At 45.4% G+C, this 20,100-nt stretch overlaps 1 protein-coding gene and 1 non-coding gene across 5 annotated transcripts in view; both read right to left on the bottom strand.

The window, feature by feature from the left end:
* Positions 1-17,209, bottom strand: part of MECR (mitochondrial trans-2-enoyl-CoA reductase) — a 30,715-nt gene extending 13,506 nt beyond the window's left edge. Inside the window, exons 1-3 of one of the 4 annotated variants that reach the window (XM_077898817.1) lie at positions 17,015-17,209; positions 3,861-3,958; positions 3,273-3,404 (exon numbers count right to left, since the gene is read on the bottom strand). In XM_077898817.1, the coding sequence (XP_077754943.1) occupies positions 3,273-3,404; positions 3,861-3,958; positions 17,015-17,169 (385 nt within the window). In that variant the 5' untranslated portion in view covers positions 17,170-17,209. Of the gene's footprint in view, positions 1-3,272; positions 3,405-3,860; positions 3,959-9,348; positions 9,464-9,524; positions 9,672-17,014 lie in introns of those variants that run through there. The other 3 variants (XM_077898816.1, XM_077898818.1, XM_077898819.1) reach the window with 3 other exon arrangements.
* Positions 14,752-14,856, bottom strand: LOC144314981 (U6 spliceosomal RNA). The gene has a single exon (XR_013380808.1). It is a non-coding gene; the product is annotated as a U6 spliceosomal RNA (small nuclear RNA).
* Positions 17,210-20,100: the final 2,891 nt, after the last annotated feature.

Raw genomic sequence — 20,100 nt, 5'->3', positions numbered from 1 at the left:
ATATGGTGACTCCTGCTGCTCTTGGGTCTGTTCAAATGTCTAGGCTCTTTCACTGCCAGGTAGGGCTGCAGGACAGAGTGGATCTATCCTTGGCAGCTTTTCTTTTCTTTTTTGGTGGGGGGAGGGGAAGAGAGAGAGAGTGAGAATCCCAAGCAGGCTCCATGCCCAGCATGAAGCCCGACACACAGGACTTGTTCTCACCACCCTGAAATGATCTGAGCCAAAATCAAAGAGTCAGATGCTTAATCGATTGAGCCACCCTGGTGCCCTCTTGGCAGCTTTTCTGATCTCAGAGAAGAAAAGACCTTCTTTTTTTTTTTAAATTTTATTTATTTATGATAGGCACACAGTGAGTGAGAGAGAGAGAGAGAGGCAGAGACACAGGCAGAGGGAGAAGCAGGCTCCATGCACCGGGAGCCCGATGTGGGATTCGATCCTGGGTCTCCAGGATCACGCCCTGGGCCAAAGGCAGACGCTAAACCACTGCGCCACCCAGGGATCCCAAGAAAAGAGCTTCTAATAAACTTCTCTTACTATTTTTTCCTATCTGGTACCTTTTTCTTTCTAGAACTGCTCCTTCCTAACCACTGAGGTGGTTAACTGCCAGCTCCCATCCTCTAAACCATAGGGGTGGGCAAGACACTCAACTAGGACAAATGGAATGGCCTAGCCCCACGCTCCTGGTGGTTCTAAGCCATAAACATCTTTGCCGCAAGCATTTCTGCCATATAACTCATTAACCATAAGGTAATTTTGCCGTAAAAAGTTAAAAAAATATAACTGGTTGACAGTTTGGTGTGACAGTTTGTTGATTTCATCTACTGGTTGACAGTTTGGTTTCATTTCTCCATTGACACAATCCTCTCATTTTATACTATATAAACTGTAGCCCTCATAACGGTCTATACAGTAGGACAGTTTTGAGCCCACATTTCCCAGAGAACTTTAGAACCTATATCAACAGAAATGTGACAATATGCCAAAACCAGACAATGGTGCAAAGGCTTTCACAACACAATACAAAGCCCAGTTATAAATGTGCATCCTAGTATTTGGAAACTGATACTTCTCTTAAGGAAGAAATTTTAGCAAAAAAAAAAGCATGATACTGATTCAGGAGACAAATCAACAAGCACAAAAAATTTTATGATACTAGGAACAAAAGACTTTGAAAATAAATGCTTAGGTACATTTTGTGGATTCATGAAATAAAATCTGTATTTGTGCAGTATTGCCAGACATCTACACATTTTGAATTTTCTCCAACATTTTTATTTGCAATAAGGTCTTTTTAATTTTGTTACTAATTTTTCATGTTTCATGATGTCCTTTTTAATGAACATTCCTCTTTTATTTTTCATGATTTTATCTTTTACAGCAAAGTTGCCTTATGGCCAATAGTTATGCTGCGAAAATGCTTGCAGTGAAAATGCTTATGGTGACAGTGCTGGACATAACGGCTCAGGAATGAACAAGGACTCAGGCAGGGTCAGTCAGTCTTCCTACCAAATGGATATGGCTGTGCTGGACAGATTGTGTTCATTCGTTTGTTCTTAAGATGATGCAAACCTCAGGTTGGTGGTGGCCATTTATGAAAGGTCAGTTTGAATCTCAGCTCTACCATTTATTGGCTGGGTGACCTTGGGCAAGTTGCTTAATATTTTACACTTGCCTCATATCTACTTCTTGTGGGAATGACTGAGTTAATATATACAAAGTGCTTAGAACAGTGCCTGATGCAAAGGGAGTAGACAGTAAATATTTGTTGATGCTATTACATCACTATATGGGGAGATTCCATCTGAGAACTAGTGAGAACAACAAAATGAGCCTGATATCACTGGTTCCTGGATCCAGCTGTGCCTGAAGCCTTCCAGTTGTTGTACTTCCCAGAAACCAATTAACTTTTTTTATAAACCAAGTTTGAGTCAACTATCTGTAAATTATAACCCAAAGGATCCTAATACTGTAGTGTAGCAGGAAAAATAGTGGCAAAAGATTTTGATGGGCTCTTTTTCAGTTTGCTGTTTGAATTTGGGCAAAGGCTTTTTCCCAAGCTTCAGTTCCTTATACATCTAAAGGGTTGGATATTGTCTTCCCTGCTTCCCTCTCGTGGTTGCTCTCAGGATCCTTTGTATAATGTTTGTGCCTCAAAAACTGAAATGCTAAGGAATAAAACTCACCAATGACTCCTTACTATATATCAAAGAGGATCCTAACTCCTTAGCTTGGCTTTTGCAGAGCTACCCCATCTGGCCCCACTACCTCTATAACCTTTAATCACTTAAGTGGTCCTCTCCCATGTACAAATTCTCTGCTGAGGCTACACTGGATTTCTCATTTTCCAAACTCACTTTTGTGTCTTTGCTCATTTTGTTTCCTACAAATGCAGATTTCTGGCTCATCTCCATCTAACATAATTCATCCATTGAAGGTCCATGCCAAATAAGTCTCCTCCACAAACCCCTCATCCTTCCTTAAGACTGTCTATCTCTCTCACATTTGCATTCACACACAGAGGAGCCAGAAGTGTCCTCTGCTTCCTGTGAACTTGTAATAAATCCTTTATTGAGATTGCTAGCTTGGAGATTTCTTCAATTATATATATATTTTTAAAGATTTTATTTACTGGGACGCCTGGGTGGCTCAGCGGTTGAGCCTTCGGCCCAGGGTGTGATCCTGGAGTCCTGGGATCGAGTCCCATGTCGGGTTCCCTGCATGGAGCCCGCTTCTCCCCGCTGCCTGTGTCTTTGCCTCTCTCTCTCTCGTGTGTCTCTCATGAATAAATAAATAAATCTTAATTCATGAGAGACACATAGAGAGGCAGAGAGACAGGCACAGCGGGGAGCCTGATGTGGGACTGGGGCTTGATCCCAGGACTCTGGAATCACGACCTGAGCCAAAGGCAGATACTCAACCACTGAGCCACTCAGATGCCCCTCTTCTATTAGATTTTAACCTTCTGGAGAGCAAGGGCTATCTTTTTTGGGTTTCCCACTGTATCTTACAGCAGGGATGTAGGGATTCAGAGAATCACAGCTCTGATCAAAATGCGCCCAAAAAGATGAGATAGCAGGTCCACCACCTCCAAAGTGGAAAAAACACAATTTCTGCTCTCCTGTTCTGCTCTTGTTCCTACTGGTGGTGGGTATATGAACTCAATAATAAACCCTGCATTGCTTAGTTACACTGAGCCAAAGAGCAAACATTTCCAGTGTGAGTGAAATACAATCTGGAATAATGAGAGGCTGCAGATACCTGGAGCAACTTACCCAAACCGGCATTTGCTGGAATCACCCAGTCTCCTGGCTTCACCCCAGTCACACTGCCGCCCACTGCTACCACCTGTCCAACGCCTTCATTCCCTCCAACAGCAGGCAGCTTGGGAAGGAGGCCATAATTTCCTAAGGGAGAAGAGCACAGTGTCACCTAGTGAAGCTTGAGCAGTGAAAGAGCAGGAACTTTGGAGTCAGATCTAAGCCCAATCTGGGCTCTGCCTTTGACTTGCTGTGTAACTAACCAGACTCTCTGTGCCTTAGCTTCTTCATCTGTAAAGGGGATAATATTTTTTTTAGCGTTCATGGTTATTATGGGGATTAGATAATGTATGAAATGAGCCCAGCACATCACAGGCACTCACAGTGGTTGGTTTACTCCCCACTGCAATTTTCCTAACTCTCAAAAAGCCTCACATTCCAGAGAGGGGAGGCCAGAGAGGGCTCATAGTCTGCAGATGGCTCATCTGGAGAGCAGCTGCTGCTAATCACAGGAATTTCACACCCACACCTGAGGAAAGATGAAAACGAGGTGGCAGCTAAGCAAAAAAGCCAATTAACATAAGCCACAGAAACCAAGGTTACCTTGGATCATATTTATGTCAGATGGATTGATAGGGGCCGCCAGCATCTTCACATGGACGTCTGATCCGCCCACAGCAGCCAGCTCCAGGTTCTTCAGCCTAACACAAAGCCAAAGAGAGATGTTAATGTCACCCAGGCTAGACAGGGTGTCTTTTGCTCAAATCATCTCCCCAAAGTAGGTCAGGCAGCAACATTTTTGAGCTGCCATTGTGTCCAGGAATTGGGGTTGTTAGAAGAGAGAAAGGTGCTACAGGGAATTAGCACAGGTTATGGGTTAACTGTCTCATTAACTGCACGTGGAACATCTCTAGTGCCTTCACAATCCCACTGCCCACTCTATGACAGAAACTAGTGAACCTTCTGCTGGCCAGGATTAGCCTTGTGTTCTCCAAAACTTGCTTATCCCAGTCACCTGGTGTGCTTACTAATAATGCAGATTCTCAGGCCCCAGCTCTGACCTACTGAGCCAGAATCTCAAGATAAGGAAGGGGCAGCCCAAGTAGTTCTTTTTTTTTTTTATTATTTTTATTTTTTTATTTTTTTTTTCCAAGTAGTTCTTATAGACAGCTGTAACTGGGACACTCTGGGCTAGCCTATCTGTTCTCTGCTTTTTATTTTATTTACATATCTGTTAGTTATAGAGTGGGTGAGGGAAATAGAGAGATGCCCAAGTAGTTCAGAAATAACTCCCTGGGTGTCTCTGATTTGCCCCCTGGGTGAGAATCCTGGTCTGTCAGAAGGGATGTTGGATGGACAGCTGAGTCTTAGGTATGCAGCCCCATGACACGATGGCTGTGTTGCAATAGGCAAGTTTCTTCCCAGCTCTAGGCCTTTCTCCATTTGTAGAATGGTGGGAGGCGATGGTCGTTTGGGCTTGCTCACTGCCAACAGCTTCTCCTGTTTCAGGTGGGATTTCTATGTGGTAAGGCTCTGCTCACAGTGGGCCCTAAACACCATGGAATTAATGTACACTAGAACTTTGGTTAATTGGTTAAACCTGCTGAAGGGCTTTTGTGGAGCCCTGGTGACAAGGTCCATGTGTTGTTTTTGTTTTGTTTTGTTTTTTATAAAAGGAGACCTTCCAACCAGAAAATACTTATTGGTATTTCAGACCAGCAGTCCTTGTGACTTTTTAATGACCAGAGAGACTTTCTTTCTCCATACCAAGACTTCACATTTGCACTGTTTCCCTATGCCCAAATGTACTGGTTAAGTAATAACTCTCCTCATTTTTAGTTAGCAACAGCACATGTAAGTGCCACACAGAGGTTTTTAGCATCAGGCCACAGTGTCAGTGAACTAGGCTGATGTAATTCTATCCACTTCTGGCAGAAATCTGACCTTTTAATTATACCTGAGGCTCCATTTGGGGTAAAAGTGTGATTTTCAAGAAATGTCTTGTACTAATAGTAGTGACAATGGCGGCAGGTATTTATGAGGTATTTGTCATACATCAGGTCCTGCACTAAGGGCTTTAAATACACCATCTGATCTAAGCTATAACTCTCTTGTGAGGAAAGTACTGGTATTCTCATCCTGTCGAGTAGGAAATAGAGGCTCCTAGAGATTATGAAACTTGCACAGGATAAGGTAAGTGGTCAGTGGCAGAGCTTCCTTCCCTACTTTCAAAGTCAGCACTCTGATTGTGCTCTGCATGAGAGCCTGAAATTAGCCTGAAATTTCCAGTCCTGAAATTAGTCTGGGAATCCCCCGACTGTCTACAAGGACCCCTGGGGATCTAAGGACCCCAATCTAGGAATCCCTGTACTGGATCATGACCAAAGTAAGGGAGGCCATGCCTCGCCACGACTGAGAGCTGCAAAAAAACCTGAAATAGAAACACTCTGTACAGTAAATAGTTAACTAGGAACGAGTTATGACCAAGGCAGAATAAAGAAAGGTCTCTTCTTGTTTAAGTAACTGTTAAGAAATGTATGCATTTATACACAGTTGGAGGAGGGGAGTCCTTGTAATAATAATAATCATAATAACTACTGTTTGAGCGCTTACCACTGAGGCACTCTGCTAAAGTACTTTCCATGCCAGCTTTCTGCCATTATTCTGATCTTATGGGTGAGGAACAAAGGCACAAAAGAGGCAAATAGCTTGTTCAAGGCCATCAGAAGTAGTAAGTGGCTGATCTGATTTGAACCTGGCAGTCTGACACTAGAGAAGCCAGCTGGTAAGGGGCTAAGCGGACCAGGCAGAGGGTGGTAAGATGAGCACCAGCCTGGAGTGGTGTGTGGGTGTGATCCTTGCTGGACCTGCCTGGGGAGATGGAGAGGGGTGAACGGCTCCCCAGTCTCCCCAGCAGGTGGGATAGGGAGCCATCAACGCGACAGTGATGTTTCTCTGTGAACACATTGAAGTCTGCATCCTAAAGAAAAATCTGCCCAGAGCAAATGGACTGAAGACTAGCTGCCCCTTTATATTATCTGTACTGCTTTTCTCTTACATTTTGACAAGTAATCAGTTTTTCTACAAGCTGACAAAGTCCATGTGCTTAAGCTACTGAAAGACATTTTATTTCTGCACATTTTCTGCATTCTCTCCCCTCAGCCCAGAATTTCTTTTCTATAGCTTCTCCACAAAGCGAGAAATTCAATTCACCCTTTAAGACATCATCTAACCCTCTTGGTCCTGAAAAAAATCTCTTGCTCCATCCTCAGTACTCTTGTTACACAGAAGGGGTGACTATACCATTTAAGACTAACTTATATGAATTTTTTGCTGTTTATGAACTCTTTTCATACATTCCTTTCAATTGATCACAAAAGGCCTAAGTTCACATTCCTTTTCCAAAACTCTGCAGGTGAGATGTACATCAAGAGTTCAGAACCATGTATTATCTACAACCCCCTATGGGGGTTGGGGCAGCCCTCTGTGATCAGACCCATTGTTTTTGCAGCAAAATGTATGAATATTCACACTGAGGGGGATGAATAATGACCACATAAAAACTTCACAGTAGATCAGGCTTTCCCTCCAAATGAGTTGTGAAACAAAAGAAATCAAAGTAGAACTGTCAGTTTACAGAACTTTCTGGATTTTGGAGTTGCAGATTCCAACTTGGATTTGGATCCAGGTCTTTTCAGACTCCGTTCAGGGCCCTTTTCACCTCCCTGTGTCTTATAGCCACAATGTGCATGTGTGTTGGCTCCCCAACTTGGCTATGAGCTCCTGAAGGGCAGAGAACTCTTAGTTGTACCTCAGTGTTTTGCAGTGCCTGGGACCAAAGCAGCGCTCAAGAATGCTTCCTGATGAAATTACCCAACTTTCCTCCCTACTGAGAAAACGTGGCATAAAGTGCCAGCCAGGGCAGCCCTGGTGGCGCAGTGGTTTGGCTCCGCCTGCAGCCTTGGGTGTGATCCTGGAGACTCAGGATCAAGTCCCACATCGGGCTCCCTGCATGGAGCCTGCTTCCCCCTCTCCCTGTGTCTCTGCCTCTTTCTCTCTGTGTCTATGAATAAATAAATAAAATCTTTAAAAAAAAAAAAAAGTGCCAGCCATTTTAAGGGGGTGGGGGCAGGGAGAGGCTCGAGCCATAGGGAATTAGCTGTTGAGGCTTATACTCTTCTTCCTGGTTCCGGGCTGTTTAGGAAAAGAACTTTGAAGGATGGGTACAAATAGAAATGGAGATTGTCTTTAAGAGAGTTTGGTCTAAGGAAAAACCCATGGCTCTTTTCCTCACAGGAAAGTGCGGATCAGTTTTGCGGTAAATCAGTTTAAAAATCTAGATGATAGGGCAGCCCTGGTGGCTCAGTGGTTTAGTGCCGCCTTCAGCCCAGGCCTGATCCTGGAGATCCCGGATTGAGTCCCATGTCAGGCTCCCTGCATGGAGCCTGCCTCTCCCTCTGCCTGTGTCTCTCTCTCTCTCTCTCATGAATAATAAATAAAATATTAAAAAAAATAAAAATAAAAATCTAGATGATAAAAAAAAATAAAAAAAATAAAAATCTAGATGACCATGGTCAAGATGGGAATACTGGTGTAGGAGCATGGGTTTGAATCCTGCCTTGGTCATTTACCAATTAGATAAACCTCAAAATACTCATCTGTGAAAGGGGAAGAACACGAGAACCCGGCTCTCAGAATTGAATGAGTTAATGTACATAAAGCACCTGATACACAATAGATGCTGAAGAGATGTAAGCTGTTAACAGTGGCAAGAATGTCCAAGGAATCCTTTGGAACAATTAGCTGGCTATCCCTTTGAAAAGAATCACTGTATCACAGAAAGGAAGACAGTACCTTTTTGTAAAACTCAACGAATATTTTACTGACAGTCGTACTCAGTGTCAAGTACCCTGCCAAGGGGTTTAAAGATAAAATCTGCGTGGGAGCTTGACTTAGGTGGTCACTGCGAGAGGCACCCCCCGAGGCAGGCTTGGGGTGCTATCCCTGACTGTTTAAGTGGCTGGAGGGAGAAAATGCTGGATTAACAACTGGGCTTGAATGAATGGTACCTTCATTCAATGAAGAATGGTACCTTCATTGGGGCTTGAAGGATAAGCAATTTACTGGGTGGACTGAAGGAGGAAGGCAGGCTTTCTTGCTAGAGGGAATGGCAAAGAATCTGACTTGATAACTGGCCAGGCAGTAGGTGCAGTTTGGACAGGAGCCATGGGAATGGAAGGGATTTTATAACCTGGAGTCTCTTAAACAAGAAATGGCATTGATGTCACTTGGTGACAAACTCCGTGTAGGGGGAGGGGGAAGTCTTTGATGGCTCCTGGGTTTCTGGTGGAGGCAACTAGATGTTGACACAGGGAGGAAGGAACAGTGGCTTGGAGTGGGGCGGAAGGTGTTATATTTGGAGCTTGAAGTCCTGCAGTATGGTATGGGGCAGAGGGCACTCCAGGCTGTGAGTCAGCTGTGTGTGGCTGGAGTCTGGGCAAGCAGATCATCTTACTCTGGCTGAACAATTAAACGACAACTCATGCTGACAGTTTACTAAGCTCCAGGCGTTGTGCTTAACATTTTATGTATATATATGATGCTGTTTAGTCCTCAAAACACCTATCAGGAGGTGTTATCATCCCAATTTACAGACAGGAAACTGAAGCTCAGAGGAGTAATGTGTCTTAGGTAAGACTCTTAGTAAGTGGCAAAACGGGATTTTAAGCTTGACTCTGAAGCACAGACTGTTGAATGGCTAAGCTGGCCTCCTTTGCACTGTTTGCCCAATTCCCATCCTGAGAGATAGTATCAGGTATTCTCTGCGGCAAAATCCGTTTGAGAAATGCTGCCTACTAATCGCCCTTTCTAAGATTCAGGCTGTGCTGCCTACTAATCGCCCTTTCTAAGATTCAGGCTGTGCATCAGAGTCACAAAGGCTGGGAGAAGTCATCCAGGGAAAAAGCCCATGTAGTTCTGTGTAATTCAGAGCTTCTAGAGTTAACTAAGCTGGGAACACTATTTTCATAGCACACTAAACAAACGCCTGCCCCCAGGCAGCAGTTTGAGAAACCCAGCACTGGGCTACAACCTGCTCCCAGTTCTCTTCTCTGTCTTCTGGATAGCCTAGCTTCTCTGTGCTGCCTGAAATTCACAGCAGTGGGAGGGAAGGAGAGTCGAGCAGGGATGAGGGTCTAGGAGATGGAGAGTTGAAGCTGCGAACACAGGTGGGCGAGGGCAGGGGTGGCCCTGACACATGCTGCTTGCCTGGCAGGAGGTATGTTGGTCCAGCTGCATCTCACCAGGGAGACCGGCCCCAGCCTGCCCCGTGGAATGCCATTAACACCACAGACACTGCTGTTCTGCGCACAGTTCTAACAGCGTCGTCAAGGATACCATTCTGCCGAGACAGGAAGGAAAACGGGGGCCAAGTCTGAATTCCAGGAGTTGGACCTTTGGTGTAATGATAGCAATTTCTTCATTTTTTTTTTTTTTTTTTTTTAATTCACCAAAGGAACTGGTGGCTGGGTTCTGGAGTGCAAATGAGGCACCCAAACACAGTCTGGCTAGATCTCAAGTCACTTCCCTGGGACTGTTCACGGACTTCCCCTGTGAATGTAATGGCGCCACGCAACTCGGAGGGACGCCACTGTCTTCACTCAACAGATCCCAGACTGGATAAGGTCACAATGAATCCTTTGAGGCCAAGGCTGTACACCTGTGATGGCATATGAACTACAAGGGAGACAAAAGCGGGCAGAAGAAAGAACCTTTTGAGATGGGGGAAAAAGAGGCCAGTACTCTGGGGACTGGCTCGATTCTATTTGCTGTGTAAGGCAGGCACTAGCCAGCTCTGTGAAGATCTCTTTCCCACCTTTGGCATTTAATTAGCCACCATTTGTACTTCTCTTGCATCTTCCACTCCATCACCTCAAACTGATTAATATCATCTTGAGAGGGAAGAATAGGCGGGGAGAGACTGTCATGGGCCACACAGACTTTTTCACCTACTCACTATAGACAGCCAAGAATGTGTGTCCAGCATAGGGCATTGGGTGAAGGTAACTACATCTTATGTGGCTTTCTCCACGGTTTTTGGTCCCCATGGTCACAGACAAGCTGCCTTCTGTGGTTTGGTGAAATGCTTGGTGTGCTGGGTACACTGTCTGGAGATCTGATTAATAATTAATAATTCATAAGCAGGGCATACTGGGAATTGTGTAAGAATGAAATTCTTTGGTTCGCAGCTTTGTAACAGCTCACCCCTCAGCCGAGGTGGTTGGTGGCCTTGGTTGGTGGGGTTCTAAAGGAGTCCTGGGCTCTTAGGGAAAGTTCCTTTCCCTGAGCCAAGCTCATACACTCAATGTCTCTTGGTGTGCTTTGCACACCCACTTGCCTCCCTGTGCCTTTTCTGCCTCAAAGTAATCTTGCCCTCCCACCATTCAGGACTACTGGCACTTCAGTACAATCATTTTGAATGGGAAGGAATTAGAGACTTAGAGGAACTTCTGGAAGTTTCTACCTGGGGTTGGCAAAGAAACCCTCTCTCTAGCTTCTCAATCCCTTACTTTCTCTCCATTAAGATTACCAGTAAGCCTGTAAATCCCATAATATTCTACAGCTGCTGACAGCAGGAAACTTGCCTGAAGGGAGCTGCAGTCTGCTGCTTCGTTTGCTGAGGTCTAACCTTGTTGATCCAGAGAACAAGACTGGGCCACAGCAGGGGGACTGAGTCCCTGTCTGCAGCTGCTTTTGTCATTTTGACAGGTACAAAGATGACCATGCATCCCCTGCCTGGCAGGCTACTGATTATGATACCAACTAGGAGTAAAGGGGGCCCTTGGTGAAATTTTGTACCCAGGGCCCCTGATTTCTAGCTGCAGCACTGCTTCCTGGAGTTTGCTAGAAACACCACTGGCGAGCAGGCAGTTCAGTGTCTACTCAGTTTCACAGCTGTCAGGCCTGCACAACTCCTGGATCAAAGAGCACTCAGTCTTCTATCCATTCCCATGGTTGCAGGATTATGTGGAGAAGGACGCTAAAACCTCACCTTATCTCAGCAGGAAAAAGTGCTGCTTGGGGAGAATGGGGCAAAGAGATGTATAGGTTTTGAAGTATATAGAAAACGGAGCTGTGACAGTTTATTACTGGCAAAGAAGATGGGACTGGGTGGTGGTGGCGGGAAGAGACAGCATGTGTGCTCATCTTTACCACTGCTGACTTTGGTCAACCTCTTCATTTTATCAAGAATAACTGAAAAGACTGGAGACTGGAATGAGATTTCCTCATTTGAACAATGAGTGGCAGAGCAGGGACCAGAACCCAGACCGGTGCTCTTGGGGGTGGGTCCCAGTGACACATCTTGAACCACATATTAACCTCATGGCAGCTCTGCTTTTCTTTCTCTAAAATGACCCTTCCACCTGCTCCAGAGTGGTAAGGGCCTGGAAGCACACTAGAGAACTGCAGCAGCTGCCTGAAGGGCCAGACAAGCATAGTAACTTGGGGCTGCTCTGGTGGGGGATGGAGGCAGCTCTCCTCCCACACACTCCGAACATAGGGGGAACTCCAGTGTGCTGTACGATATTTCCGAGCTCTGCCTGCCACGTTTCACCCTCAGCGTTTTGGCCCTCAACTCCACAGCCTAGGGTGAAGTCCAGAGGGAAGGTAATGTACAAGTGTGACAGGATGTGGACTCCAGCTTGAGTTTGAGTCCTCAGTGATCTAAAGCTAGTCCCCTCGGAGACTGATGGAGCGGACACCTCCCTCAAGGATCACATATTGAGTGTATGGTAGGCACATAATAAATATCTGCTAATCAGACACACCAGGTTTTCTCTTCCCTCTAGGCTTTTACACATGTACCCCCCAAAAGGGGTACCTAACCCCCTCAGAGTAGTCAGAGAATGCTTTCTCTGAAGGCATTCAGAGGTCTAGGTCGAGTCCCCCAGGAGATAAGGTGGACAATATGTGAGGAAAAGCATAGAAATACTCCAAGCAGAGGTACCCCTTTTCTGGGTGCCCACAGCAGTCTAAACATATCCTGATATGGCATTTTCCCCACAGGGCTATGGTCACCCATCTCCTGGACTCGGGTGTGAGTTCCTTAAGGGCAAAGACCACAGACTATTCGTCTCTGCCTTGCATGTAGAAGGCCCTCGAAGAATAACTCCTGGCTAACTTACTAAACCAATGAATTCTGTTCCCTCCTCTTTCATTCATGACCACAATAAAGGGCTCTAAGAGATCAATGAACAAAATCCAGTTCTCAACAGAGTGCCAAACCTTTTTTTTTCTTCAAAGTATTGTAATTCTGGTTTAAAAACCACATCACCTGCATAGTTTTGGTTATAAACACTGACATCAACTAACTGTAAAAACAAGTCCCCTGAGAGTGAACAGTGTCCTAAAGTGAGGCCTTACTACCCATACAGCTTGGGTCCTCACTACCTGCTCCCCCAAATTCCATTTGCTTAAGACAGAATGGGTTTGTTTAAGAGTTTCATAGCTTCATTTCATTTTGTGCTGGCAGCAGGCAGGTGAGAAAGCTGTGATGATCAGGATGTCATTTTATGAAAGCTTCAGGATCTTGAAAAAGGAGACCAGACAGAGAATAACATTCCTACCATCTTCCCTAAGGTGGGGCTGCCCTTTCTATGAAGGGTAAAGACTTGGGGTCACCTGAATGGCTTATAATTTCACCTTCTCTTCTGGCCTATCTTCTCCATTTTATATGCCATCTCATTCTCAAAAAACATGAGATGATTGTCATTGTTTCTTTAGGTCTCTATCAAGGACTGTTATAAAGAAGGGTCCTAGTTGTATGCTCTTGGGCAAGTAACTGTCAAGCTTAAGCCTTAGTTCCCTTATCTGTAAAATGGGGAAAATAATGACCGAATTGGATTTTTGTGATTTTTAAGTTCCATAATATATTTGGGGAACTTAGCCCAATGCCTGCATAGTAAACCAAAGCTGTTTTTACCATAATACCCAGAGAATGGCAAAGTTCTGAAAGGGGACTTTCAGGAACAGAAGGAAAAGGGGACATTGGAGTTTCTATGAACTGATAGAGAACCCAGAACTCTGCACAAGGAGTATGGCCATGGGGACCTCTGAAATTTCCCGAGTTTATAATTCTTCCAAGTTTATCATTTTCTCCTGCAGTCTCACTACACTTAGATCAGTAGTTTGATCCTTTAAATGAAAAAGGCCCAAGTGCTTATTTAGGGGAGTTCACTTGGGAGGGGGAGAAAACAACTCTAGGGGAACGGGGAACACGGCTTAGTAGAGAGACCAGCTGGAATGTTTGGGGGCCAATTGGAATGAAGAGGACATTCAGAGATCCCTGGATGTCTTATTCTGAGTTCTGTACCCCTCACACCTGAGCAGATCGTTCCTCATTTCCTCCCTGCTGCTCAGTGAACACCATAAGCTACGCTGGTTTGGGGAACACTCTGCTCAGACTCTGGGCGGTTCCACGACCCTGCCTGGTGTAACCTGACCCACACACCCAGTCACTGGCATACTTAAAGGACACCTGATTCTGTGACAGTGTGGTTACCCTAAACCTCCAAAGACTTGACTACAAAGAAGAGAATCCCGGCCTCTGGCTTCAGTCCCTACACGAACAAGTCAAGTTGCCTGAATCTGGGTCAGAAGGGAAAGCCACTCTTCTGCAGTAGAGGGAGAATTACTGCCTGCCTAATAGTCTGTATTCACAAGGGCAATGGTTTCCAACCCTGGGCAGGGCATCAGAACCACTTGGGGAGTTTAAAAAACAGGTATGTTCAGGACCATCCTAGGCCTACTAACTGCCTCGGGGAAGTGCCCGGGAATATGGAGCAAGTGCCACAAGTCATGGGGATGTGAAGCCAGGGTTGAGGAATGTTGCATGAAAGTATCATGTTTTGAACTTCTGGGAAAGAACTAGGGTTCCAAACAAGGAGACCAGAGCGCTCTCTTTTTTTCCCTAAATGGCATTTGCTACCAGATCAGATTTGTTTTGGATTCCTTGGCTCTCCAAGAGGAGGGAATCAATCAGGAGGCAAGTGTACTCAGCTGCCTAACCTTCCCAGGCCTTTCCAAAGGGTCCCATCCTCATCACCACAGAGTTCAATTAAAAAAAAATTTCTTAGAGAAATTAGATTCATAACTACCATTTTTGGAACACTTGTTTTGTGGCAGTTCCTGTACCAGCCAGAGAAACTAGAAGCCTGTGAGAGAGGCACCACATCATTCCCATTTGGGATGCATTCCTGGAAAATGGTATTCATCAGAGCTTTACCAACCCATTACAGCAGTCCTCAGGGATAGGTCTTCCCAACACGGTGATCAGTACCAATGATTAACATACAATTTGAGGAGTACTGACTGATGTGTCTTCTCAGTATTCTAATGGTGGCTGTGGATAGGCTGAGTGCAAGACCCTGAATTTAACTGAAGCTTATCTCTTCCAGCTGTCAAAACATCTGGCTTGAATTTCTTTTTTTTAAGTAAAAATATGGAATGCATCATGAATTCGCGTGCCATCCCTGAGCAGGGACCATGCTAATTTTCTCTGTACTGTTCTACTTTTAGCATACGTGTTGCTGAAGAGCGCACTCTGCCCTGTATTTTAACCATAAAAATAATTCCATGTTTGCCTATCCTTTGGAAAACAATCAGACCATTTGCTGGGAATCAGAGAGTTGTAATCAAGGGACTGTAGGAGAGTACACAGGCACTTTCAGTGGACAGCATTAGATTGATCTCAGCTATTTAGCACTATTAGCTATACGTGTACTGTTGCCATGTTTAAAGATGATGTAACTGAGGCTCAGAGAACTTCAGTAACCTGCCAAACACACAGAGCTAGGATGAAGTAAGGACTGGTCTCCAGGTCTGATTCCCAGACCAGTGCTTCTGACTTAGCTCCACTACAGTGACCCCAGTAGCTCTTCTGAATGGTTACAGTCATTTATGAGATTTATAATGGTTGACAATTCACATACTGTTTTTATCAGCCACATGCAAAAATCATGGGTTAAGATCTAACAGAATTTTAGGAGAACATAATCGTAAAAGTAATGAGGGCTCAGAGAGGCTGAATAACTTGTGTAAGATCAAACAGCTACTACTGGGTGGAGTCCGTATTTGATCTTAAGGTCTGTAAAGCTCCCAAACAGGAGCTTTTATTAACTGGCTAAATGCACATATACAGTGTGATAGAGAGAAAGTCATATGAGATAGGATTAGAAGCTATGGGTCCCTGTCCCTGTCCTGATCTTTATTAGCTCTATCACTTTGGACAAGTCCCTTCTTGTCTCCTGCAAACTGAAAACAATGATCTCCCACCTACTTTCTGGGAAGTCCATTCAAATGGACATAAAAGCATTCAGAATATAGTCTCTCTCTCTCTCTCTCTCCCTCTCACACACACACACACACACACACACACACAAACACAAAATAGAGCCTAGGAACTCAGGCAAATCAGTAAGACCTAGGTTTAAATGTTGACTCTGCCACTTACTGGCTGTGCGACCTTGGGCAAGTGATTTTTACCTCTCTTACAACTCAGCTCTGTCACTGACAAAATGGGGTTAAATCAAGTACCTACCCTAAACGTGAGGATTAATTGAGAGGATCCATTTGGACACACCCATTGTGTGCCTGACACATAACACCCGGTCAGTCAAAGTCATTGAGGGATAAATGGATAAAATAAATGTGGTTTACACATGTAAATGGGAGGCATATATATAAAGTAGTGAAATAATGTACATCATAATGTTACATATTAGATATATAAAATAATGGAATATTATTCAGTCATACAAAAGAATGAAATCTTGCCACTAGAGACAACATGGATGGACGCTGAAGGCATTCTGCTGCATTAAATAAGTCAGAGAAAGACCAATACTGAATGATGGCACTGCCAAGTGTATTCTAAATAAACAAAAACCGGGGCACCCGGGTGTCTCAGTGGTTGAGCAGCTTCCTTCCGCTCAGGGCGTGATCCCGGACTTCCGGGATCCCGTCCCGCATCCGGCTCCCTGTAGGGCACCTGCTTCTCTCTCTCTGCCTTTATCTCTGTCTCTCACGAGTAAATTTTTAAAAATATATAAACAAATGCTTTAAGAAAAAAAAAAAAACAAATAAAAACCAATCTCAGATACAGAGAACAAACAGACTGGGGTGTGTGTGTGTTGCACAGGGCCAAATGGGTGAAGGGAGGCAAAAGGTACAAACTTCCTGTCACAAAATCAGCAAGTCATGGGGACCTTACCTACGGCTTGGTAATTACAGTTCGTAATACTACACTGCATGTCTGAGAGATGCTAAGCGAGCAGACCTTGAAAGTTCTTCTCCTCAGGGGAAAAAAAAAAAAAAAAAAAAGAAAATCATGTATGCTGACAGAGAATTAACTGGACTTACTGTGGCAACCATTCTGCAATATTTACACATATCGAGTCATCATGCGGTACACCTAAATCGAATATAATATCGTATGTCAATTGTACCTCAAAAAAAAAAAAAAAGTTAGCTACACTATTACCGTCACGACTGTGCCTCTCCGGCCTTCAACTACCTGGAAGCACCGACTTTCCGAGCTTCCCAACGCGCCGGGGGTTCCGTCGGGGTCCCGTTACTCTCCGCCTTCTTCGTCCCCCCCCCCCCCCGCCCCGGTCCCTCCTTCGTCAGTCCCCCCTTCTCCACAGCGCGTCCTAACCCCCTCCAGCAACCCCTGGCCCCGTTTAGGCGCCGCCTCTTACTCGACGACCTTGGCTGGGTCCCCATGGTGCCCGTAGATCAGCGCCCGGACCCGGGAGGGCTCGGCAGGTGCGGAGCAGGGAGCGGCGGCAGACCAGCCGCGGCCCCAAGCGAGGGACCGGGTTCGCGTCCCCAACAGCGCGCCGCGGCCCCACATGCTTCCGGCAGAATCTCGGAGCCCGACAACGCGCTGACGTCATCCGCCTGCGCCCGCGCGCGCCTGCGCCTGCGCCTGCGCCCCGCCCCGTCGCGTGACCACGCCCCTCGCTCCTTTTAAAAGGTCGCCCTCTTCCTCGGTGGCCCGCGCTGTGGCGCCTGCGGAGGCCGCGCGGGGGTGCGGGGGCGCGAGGTCGAAGGTGGAGGTACCCGAGGGAGTTGCGGAGCCTCGGCGCCGGTCAAAGTTGTTCTCCCAGATAGGAGCGTCTGAGAGCGGCCCAGCGCTGTGTCTGCAGGCTGCGATTCGGTGTTCGATTTGCGGGAAGTCATTTACCCTTCCCTCCCAGCGCTCACCTGTGCCAGACCTTTTAGGGCATCACCTCGCTGAATCCCTGCTGCCCTGGAACAGCACAGGGAGGCAAAGTTCACCTCCTTTACCAATGAATAGCGTCCGTGTAACTTGGTGTGGAGATGAGAGTACTCAGGCTCGGAGCTAGAAGATTTAGGTTCATCTCCTCGTCCTAAAGCTTTCTAGTTTGGCCACCTTGGGCTAGTGCCTGAAGCTCCCAGGCTATTTCCCCATGGGTCTGCAGGAGAAAGGTGCTCTGGAAGGAGCCCAGGGTGGAGATGGGGCTCTTGCAGGAAGTGCTGTTGGAGCCTGTCCTACTCAAAATCTTCAGTGTGCATAAAAATCGCCTGAGGCCACATCTCGAGCCTACTGAATTAGAATTTTGGCGACAGGTCCTGGAATCTACAATTCCTACAAGCTTTCAAGAACATTCTGATGCAGGTGGCCCAGGAAACAGGCTTAGGCAAACACTGATCCAGGGCTCTGAAGGATAAGGAAGAGTTCCTTTCTCTAGATTTTATTGATCCAAAACTTGCCAGCTCCAAGCCTTTTCTCTGAGGAAGAGAAGAAAGCAAAGTGCTCTCCCGAAAGCTGCCGGTTGTTGGATTCTGGCAAAACTGTCTTTGAGTCTTGGCTCTGCCATTTTCCAGCCATTGGATTTTGGACAAGTCACTTGGCCTCTCTGTGTCTCCATTTCCCTATCCTTAAAATGAAGGAAATAGTATTTGTTTCAAGGCTGTTGTGAAGATCAAGTGAGCTATTATTCACTGGAAGCATTTAGCACAATTCTTGGCACATGAAAGCATTTGATAAATGTTATTAAGTTATTGTGAAGATTAGATGGGAAATAACATATATAAAGCACTCAGTGTTTTAGGGTCTGGCTCATACTATGTGCTCAAAAAATGTTTGTACCTGTTTTTATTAATAGAGAAAGTAGATGTCCCATGTTGGAGGAAAGACTTGGTGTTACACTTGTATGTGTGCATGTGCCTGACCATGCACGCACGCGCGTGCGCACGCACATACCCACAATGCCTAGTTTTGCTTACCTTCTGTTTTCACTGTGACACACACACAGATCTGTTGAAGATTCTCTAGGTGACACTGAACTGTTGACATTATCTTCTGTACCAAATTGGATCCTCTGAATTCCCTGGACAGCCTTGCTGGAAAGCCTGGAGAATCATCCAGCAGGTCTTCCTCCTGGAGGCTGGACTTAGTCACCACCTCATTCATCCCAGTAGCCCCCACTTTTCAGTCCAGGACACCAATTTTTATTTGAACTGTGTCAGGAGCCTTCTTCCTAACTTAAATCCTCTCCCCCTACTTTCCTTCTTTTTTCCTTTCCCAGGCTTCCAGAATGATTTTTTAAAAAATATTTTTAAGTAATCTCTACACTCAATGTGGGGCTGGAACTTATAAACTTGAGCTCAAGAGTCACATGCTCTACGTACTAAGCCAGCCAGCCACCTCCAGAATGATTTTTTTTTAAACAGAAAGATCCAATTTTGTGTTTTCCTTGCTTAAAGTTCTTCTGTGACTCCCCAGTACTTAGACCCAGAAGCCACAGTTCTTGGTAGGACACCATGAACTACTGACATGTTAGATTTAAAACTGTAAGAAAACAAAACAAAACAAAACAAAATGAAACCGCAATTCTACGCTATACCATTCTCTTGTACAACTGACATGTGCTAAAGTCTTCAGAAAAGTGACGGAGGAAAAGCACCTTCAAAAAAGAAGATTCTATTCAGTAGTTAAGTACCTTCTTGCAAGTTAGAAAGAGATGGCTATAGTTTTAATTTAGTGGCTGAACCCCTCAGCTTAGCTTGAGGAGCACCTGGTTTCCCCAGGACTTTTGCTGGAGAACTACTGATTGAGGGGTTCAAGTCTCGTTTTCATGGCCTTGTATCCAATACCCTCTACCTTCCGAGTCACACACTGTTTTTATCTCCTGCTATAAGACCTGTGCATAGCCCATGATCCGACAGCACCTGATACCCACCTTTCCTAGCAATTCCATGTCTCATGCCTTTATTTGGGTTGCTGCTTCAGCCTGAAATGCTCTTCCTGCCTTGCCTACCTGGGAAACTCCAGGCTCAGATATCATTTCTTTGATGTTGTTTTCCAACTTGCTAGGTAGAGTCAACCTTTTCTGCCTTTGTGTTTTCTCTGAACTGGTGTTATGGCCTTTAGGGCACAGTCCCTTATTTATTTACGTGTCCACTCCCCCCTCTGGGCAAGAGTGGGTTGTGTTTGGTGCATCTCCATGACACCAGCACCCAATATGGGGCCTGGTCCAGGGTAGGCGTCATAAATATTCCATGAGTTGAAAGTAATTGAATTTCCTCATGGCCTGGCCCTATCTGCGGTGCTGTCTCCTTTTCCCCTAGATTTGGGCAGGTCACTCCAGGCCACTCAAAGATTCTAGAAGTCTGTTATCTTTTTCAAGTGAAGCAGAACATTCTTTGTTCATCTGTTCACCTGTTGCTTGTGTTCTCCTTCTCTCTCCCTGACAGTCTCTGCCCTGCAGTCTTCTATATAAAGAGTGAGAGGAGATGTGGAATCCATCAGGTCTAA

This window comes from Canis aureus, chromosome 5 (assembly GCF_053574225.1).
Source record: "Canis aureus isolate CA01 chromosome 5, VMU_Caureus_v.1.0, whole genome shotgun sequence".
In the NCBI taxonomy this organism is placed as follows: Eukaryota; Metazoa; Chordata; class Mammalia; order Carnivora; family Canidae; genus Canis; species Canis aureus.
This window is presented reverse-complemented; position numbering and strand designations above follow the sequence as displayed.